The sequence below is a fragment of the Portunus trituberculatus genome, chromosome 21 (genome assembly GCF_017591435.1).
Source record: "Portunus trituberculatus isolate SZX2019 chromosome 21, ASM1759143v1, whole genome shotgun sequence".
Classification (NCBI taxonomy): domain Eukaryota; kingdom Metazoa; phylum Arthropoda; class Malacostraca; order Decapoda; family Portunidae; genus Portunus; species Portunus trituberculatus.
In genome coordinates this window covers 18224733-18232232 of record NC_059275.1, presented here as the reverse complement: position 1 = coordinate 18232232, position 7500 = coordinate 18224733, and the positions used below count along the sequence as shown (strand labels likewise).

Genomic DNA, 7500 nt, shown 5'->3' with positions numbered 1-7500 from the left:
GCCTTTAGTTTTGGGTATGATTAGACGATTTAATTTACATTGTTAAGGGTCTATGGAGGTCAGAAGTTTAATGGGCAGAGTCTTCACTATTTTAATCCCTACCTAAGTTTCTGAAGCTGTATGAATTCACCAAATAGCAAGCAGAATAAATATGAAAAGGTGTAATGGTAATGAAGGGGTTAATCTTTCACTGTTATCTGACACTTTTCCTTAATCACAAACTAGTCTGAAGCATTTATTATTTATTTTGCAGCCACCTCTGAACACAACACTGGCTAGACAATGAATAATCTCAGTGAATAATCTCACTTTTCATCTCCTTCCCTTTGTTGTAAACGCTCTGAAAGACTATATATTGTCATTGGTGCTGTGAATTGTTCTGTATCGCATTGAAAGAATTAATCATGTATGTGTGAAAGAACACTGCATATCAAGTTTGCAGAATCGATTGGCTAGTTGTTATTCTTCTATTCCACTTCCTTCTGCTTCTAAGATTTCAATGACTACTGAAAACTTCTCTTCCTCTACCTGCACTTCCACACACACACACACACACACACACACACACACACACACACACACACACACACACACACACACACACACACACACACACACACACACACACAAGTTTCAAGACATTTATCCCTTTCTTTTGACTAACTCTTTCGGTCCTGCAAGGGAACTGGCAACTAAGTGGGGCTTTTCTATCATGATTTTTTGTTACCCCTGGCCAGCTTTTCCCTCTTACACACACACACACACACACACACACACACACACACACACACACACACACAGTTCACTTACCTGTAAATGTCCCTGGCCATTCCGAAGTCAGCGATCTTGACCACTCTGCCAGGGCCTTTCGTTGTGAGGAGACAATTTCTGGCGGCGATGTCTCTGTGGATGAAGTGGTTGCCCTCCAGGTACTCGCAGCCCTTCGCCACGTCAGTAGCACACGAGAGCAAATCCCTCATTGTGAGTGCCGAGGGACGGTCCTGTGGAAGACGCGTAGGGGAGGATTAAATAGTGAACCTTTTCTCTCTCTCTCTCTCTCTCTCTCTCTCTCTCTCTCTCTCTCTCTCTCTCTCATGTGTGTGTGTGTGTGTGTGTGTGTGTGTGTGTGTGTGTGTGTGTGTGTGTGTGTGTGTGTGTGTGTGTGTGTGTGTGTGTGTGTGTGTGTAGGGCGAAATAGAAAAAAAAAAAAGCTTTAATTGAGGAAGGGCAGAGGTGGTGGTGGAGGAGGAGGAGGTGGATGGCAGACTGAGATAAAGTGGAAGATTTGGGACGAAGGGTAATATCGTTTCAGAGAGAGAGAGAGAGAGAGAGAGAGAGAGAGAGAGAGAGAGAGAGAGAGAGAGAGAGAGAGAGAGAGAGAGAGAGAGAGAGAGAGAGAGAGAGAGAGAGAGAGAGAGAGGGACAGATTTTTATACAACTGCATGAAGAAGAAAAGATGGAAGGTTTTCAAAATTGGATATCACTTTTCAATTTCACACACACACACACACACACACACACACACACACACACACACACACACACACACACACACACACACACACACACACACACACCGTACCAATCACCAGACAAGTAAGAGTGGGCGTCCCTCCCTCCATCAGGATCCAGCACTGTGAGATGCACGACTGTTTGAAATGATATAAAAGATGAAAATAATAAGACTTCCCTTTAGTGTCCAGTCAGCAGGGGAGGAGCGCACACCCACGCCTCTCCAGCACAGGTGAGGGCGAGAACAGGTGAACAAGGTGAGGAAAGGAGAGAGGCAGAAAATGATCGAAAAACGAAACGCAAAGAGTATTTATCTACATCACACTGTTTTAGATGACGCATCTCTTCTCTCTCTCTCTCTCTCTCTCTCTCTCTCTCTCTCTCTCTCTCTCTCTCTCTCTCTCTCTCTCTCTCTCTCTCTCTCTCTCTCTCATCATCCACTACAGCTTACTTTACTTATTCACGCTAACACGTCCCACACATTTCTACGAGTCTACTTCATTTTCTCCTCTTCCTCCACCTCCTCCTCCTCCGCCTCCTCCTCCTCCTCCTCCTCCTCCTCCTCCTCCTCCTCCTCCTCCTCCTCCTCCTCCTCCTCCTCATTCTTCTCTTTCTTCCTACTTCCATATTTCCCAGCTAACTTCCTCTAAAAAGTGTGTGTGTGTGTGTGTGTGTGTGTGTGTGTGTGTGTGTGTGTGTGTGTGTGTGTGTGTGTGTGTGTGTGTGTGTGTGTGTGTGTGTGTGTGTGTGTGTGTGTGTGTGTGTGTGTGTGTGTGTGTGTGTGTGTGTGTGTGTGTGTGTGTGTGTGTACAATATCAATAGCACAATCATGTATATGTGTTCTCGTGAATTCCATTGTTGTCGTTGTTGTTGTTGTTGTTGTTGTTGTTGTTGTTGTTGCTTATTACCACACCACCACCACCACCACCACCACCACCACCACCATAACAATAATTTCTATCCATATTTTCCAGCACTTTCCTTTCCATAAAGCTGAACACACACACACACACTCACACACACACACACACACACACACACACACACACACACACACACACACACACACACACACCTGTACAAGCTCATAATGATTGGAGGCGGGGCTCAGGTGTCCATCCCAGCTAATTAAGGTAAGCTTAGACTGTTACGACGGAGGGAGGGAGGGAGAGAGGGAAGGAAGGGAGAGGGAGGGGGAGCAAAGGGATGGAGGGAAGTGGGAGAAAAGGAAGGGAGGGAGAGAGGAGGAAAGGGAAGGAGAGGCAAGGGAGAAGGAAGGAAGGGAGAAAGGCATTGGGGAGGTAGGGAGAGAGGAACTGGGGAGGGAGGGAAGGGAGGGAAGAGCGACCAGGCTTCCGTGTTTTAGAGGCAGGAGAGAAAAGGAAAGAAGGAAAAGTGAAGGTGTGTTTGTTTGTAGGTGAAGGAAAGAAGGAAGGAAGGAAGGAAGGAAGGAAGGAAGGAAGGAAGGAAGGAAGGAAGGATGGAAAAGAGGAAGGCAAAATGAACGAGAGGAAAAGATTAGTGAAGGAAGAGAAGAAAAGAGAAGACATGGAGAAGAAAAGGAGAAAAATGAGGTTTGTTTGACGCTGGATGAAGAAATGAGTAAAGGAGAAGAGGGAAAATAGGAAAGGAAAATAAAACAAGGAAAAGAAAATGAAGGTTTATTTATTAGTGAATAAAGGAAAATAGAAAAAGGGAAGAAAAAGTATAATGACAAAGTACATAGAGTGTAGGTATAAAGGAGAGAGGAGGAGGAGGAGGAGGAGGAGGAGGAGGAGGAGGAGGAGGAGGAGGAGGAGGAGGAGGATTGTGTGAAAAGAGAAATGGAAAGAGGGGAGGGAAGGAGTAAATCAAGGGTAAATAAAGGAAAGGAACGATAAAGGGGAGAAATAGAGGGAAAATGACTAGAGAGAGAGAGAGAGAGAGAGAGAGAGAGAGAGAGAGAGAGAGAGAGAGAGAGAAATTGTATTGAACATTGGAGATGATATCAAAAGGCGAGGATAAAACGGAATCTGATGAGAAATATTGAAAAAGGGAAGGCTATTGAAAGAGGAAGAGGAGGAAGAGGAGGAAGAGGAGGAGGAGGAGGAGGAGGAGGAGGAGGAGGAGGAGGAGGAGTAGAAGAGGAGGAGGACAAAAATCAAAACGCCCCTCACACACGCACAAAAAGAATAAAAAAAAAAAATAGCAGGCGATTTGAAAGTAAAAAAAAATATATATGAAAGTTACACAAAAAAAAAAAAAAAAAAAATTATTAGGATACATACAGTTTAGAAAAAAAAAAGAAGAAATGAAACTGTCGCAGGAAACATTGTACTTTGAAACCGAGACTGTTACTGGACACAACTCAGCTCACTGATTCTAAGGCACACCCAGACAGACTCACTAATACCTCGCAGTCTCGACCATAAATACAACTATGAGGAGAGTCTTCTGAAACTCTTATACACAGCACCACACTTTCCACTATTTCGATACGTCTTTTTTTTTTTTTTTACAATGTAGACTTTTCACGGGAATTTCTGGTCTAAAGGGGATACTTTTTGTGGTATCTCCTATCTGAAAACCCACCCGCTAAGAAACCGTTGCCCCGAGTGAGGAAGCCCAACCTATACTCGGACCGTGGACAGGATTGGAACCCGTGCGCTTGGAGACCCCTCGGACCCCAAAGCACGTATGGTTCCACTGTGCCACGGCGGCCAGTCTGCAGTCTAATCCCTTCAATACTGAGGCACATTTTTTATACCTTGAGATTTGTGTACGATTAGAAGATTTTATTTACACTATGAATTGTCTATAGAGGTCAGAAGATTAATGCCCAGTCTTCACTATTTTAATCCCGCACATGAGTTTCTGAAGCTGCGTAAAATGACAAAGTAATAAGTAAAATGAATATGGAAACGCGTCATGGCACTGAATGGGTTAAATTAAGGTATACAAAATCACAAGAATAGTAAGGGAAGCTGCAAAAATTAATTTGGCTTAAACGTGGCAGTCTGTGTAGGAACACGCTGGGTTATTTCTATTTCTATACATAAATCTGTTTAATCTTCTTTGAAAGCTCCCTAATGACTCAGAACTAACAACTTGACAACTGACACCTTTCCATTTGTCTATCACTCTATTTCAGGACCTATTTCTTCACATATCTCCTTTAAATCTACCCTTTTGAAATTTGAGCCCATTACTTCTTGTTTTATGCTGAAAACTTTACTTCCGCCACCTTTCCATTCATCTTTCACTCTTATTTCAAAACCTACTTCTTCATATTTCTCCTTTAAATCTACCCTTTTCAAATTTATCCTCATTATTTCTTGCTTTATGCAGTTTTACTTCCGCCACCTTTCCATTCATCTTTCACTCTTATTTCAAAACCTACTTCTTTACATTTCTCCTTTAAATCTACCCTTTTCAAATTTGACCTCATTGTTTCTTGCTTTATGCTGAAAATTATGCTAACTTTATCTTTCCATTCACCTATCACTTTATTTCAAACCCTATTCCTTCACATCTCTGACATCTGAGCCCATTATTTCTGGCTTTATGTTGAGAATTTTACTTATAGATAAATAAATAAAAGAGAAACACACACATACCCTTTTCCTTACATAAAATAAAAATAAATAAATGATAAAATAAATAAATGAATAAATAAGTAAGAGAAACACACACATACTATTTACGTCATCATTTCATAACTCTATTTCAGTATCTATTTCTTCCCATCTCTGCTTTAAACGTACCCTTGTCAAATCTGACCCCATTATTTCTTGTTATATGCTGAAAACTATGCTTACATCACCTTTTCATTCATCTCTCACTCTATTTCAAACTCTATTTCTTCACATTTCTCCTTTAAATCGGCCCTTTTCAAATTTATCCTCATTATTTATTGTTTAATGGTGAAAATTATGTTAACTTTACCTTTCCATTCATCTCTCACTTTATTTCAAACCCTATTCCTTCACATCTCTGACATCTGAGCCCATTATTTCTGGGTTTATGCTGAGAATTTTATTTACGTCACCTGTCCATTTATCCATAACTCTATTTCAGAAACTATTTCTTCATATATCTCTCTTTTAAATCTAGCCTTTTAAAATTTGACCCAATCAATTCTTGTTTTATGTTAAGAGTTTTATCTACGTCACCTTTTTATAACTCTATTTCAGCACCTATTTTCCCTCATCTCTCCTTTAAACCTACCCTTTTGATATATGACCTTCTTATTTCTTGTTTTTGTGCTGAAAGTTGTGCTTCCGTGACCTTTCCATTCATCTATTGCTCTATTTCAGAACTTATTTCTTCCCGTCTTTCCTTTTTTTTTTTTCTATTTATACTATGTGGGCTTTTACGGGAATTTATGGGCGAAAGGGGGTACTTTTTGGGGTACCTCCTATCTCAAAGCCCACCCGCTAGGAAACCATTGCCTCGAGTGAGGAAGCCCAACCTCGGACCGTGGACAGGATTCGAACCCGTGCGCTTGGAGACCCCTCGGACCCCAAAGCACGCATGGTTCCACTGTACCACGGCGGCTTTAACTAACTAACTAGCTAACTTTTTGAAGCTCGACCACATTATTCTTGTTTTATGCTGAGAATTTTACTTACGTCATCTTTCCATTCATTTATAACTATTTCGAAACCAATTCCTTCACATCTCTCTTTTAAATCTAACTTTTTGAAATTTGTCCCCATTAATCTTGTTTCAAGCAGAGAATTTCATTTACGTCACTTTTCATCACATAACTCTATTTCAGAACTTATTTCTTCCCATCTTTCCTTTGTACCTAACTTTTTGAAGCTTGACTCCATTATTTCTTGCTCTATGGTGAAAAGTATGCTTACGTCACCTTAGTCATATCTCCTACAGAACTTAATTCCCTCATAACCATGTCGCGTTTCCATATTCATTCTGTTTACTATTTGGTCATTTTATACAGCTTCAGAAACATATGTGGGGGATTAAAATAGTGAAGACTCTGGCCATTAATCTTCTGACCTCCATAGACCCTTCCTGATGTCAATAAAATGGTCAAATCGTACACAAATCTCCAGGTAAAAAATGTATCCCAGTACTGAAGGGGATACAGACACCTATGAGTAGAGAAGAGTGTAAACTACCTCCAGATTGCAAGAGTTCGTGTGTTTTGAGAGCTGGAACTGTTGTGCTGTGAACGACTTCGTGAGGTAAAAAGTTCCAAAGGTTAACGACTTTAGCAAAAAACTGAATCTCTTCTTTTTTTTCTTTCGTCAAATATCTCGGAATTGTTGAGGTCTTATTATATCTGACCGACCAAGTGTAAAAAGGAGGAGGAAAAGGAAGAGGAGGAGGAGGAGGAAAAGGAGGAGGAGGAGGAAGAGGAGGAGGAATAAGAGGAGGAGGAGGAGGAGGAGAAGATGAAAGACGCAAAAAGTAAGTAAAAATAATATCAAATGAAAACAAAAAACAGGAATAAAAAAAACATGAGATTATAGGAAAGAAAAGGAAAGAAGAGGGAAGGAAAGGAAAGGAGAAGAAAGGGAAGGAGAGGAAAGAAAGGAAAGGGAAGGGAAGGAAAGAGAAGGGAAGGAAAGGAAAGAAAAGGAAAAGGAAGGAAAGGGAAGGAAAGGAAACGGAAGGAAAGGAAGGGGAAGAGAAGGGAAGGGAAGGGAAGGAAAGGGAAGGAAAGAGAAGGAAAGGGAATGAGAAGGAAGGAAGAAGGGAATACACAACAAACACTGAAGTGAAGGGAAGTGGAGGAGGGTGATTTCTAGTAAGAGGCCAAGAACGCCCCACGCCGAGCCAACCAACCAGCAAGTGTTACAATAATGTTCATAATGGCAACCACCACCACCATCACCACCACCACCACCACCACTACGACATACTTCATCGTAATTCTATTCTTGAAGTCACTGTTGTCCTTATTAACAATATTTCTACCACGAAGAAGCATAATTTAAAGAACATAAAGGAGTGTGAATAGATGCAGAGAGAGAGAGAGAG

General features: G+C 41.3%; 1 protein-coding gene across 4 annotated transcripts in view; it reads right to left on the bottom strand.

Annotated features, from left to right (window-relative positions):
• The window catches only part of LOC123507264 (leukocyte tyrosine kinase receptor-like), a 161711-nt gene that overhangs the window by 12241 nt on the left and 141970 nt on the right, over positions 1-7500 (bottom strand). For all 4 annotated transcript variants that reach the window (XR_006675633.1, XM_045260027.1, XM_045260028.1 and 1 more), the window contains one exon: positions 811-1001. Coding sequence is in view for 3 of the 4 variants with exons in the window: in XM_045260027.1 (XP_045115962.1) it covers positions 811-1001 (191 nt within the window). In the remaining variant the exon portion in view is untranslated. The remainder of the gene's footprint in view (positions 1-810; positions 1002-7500) is intronic.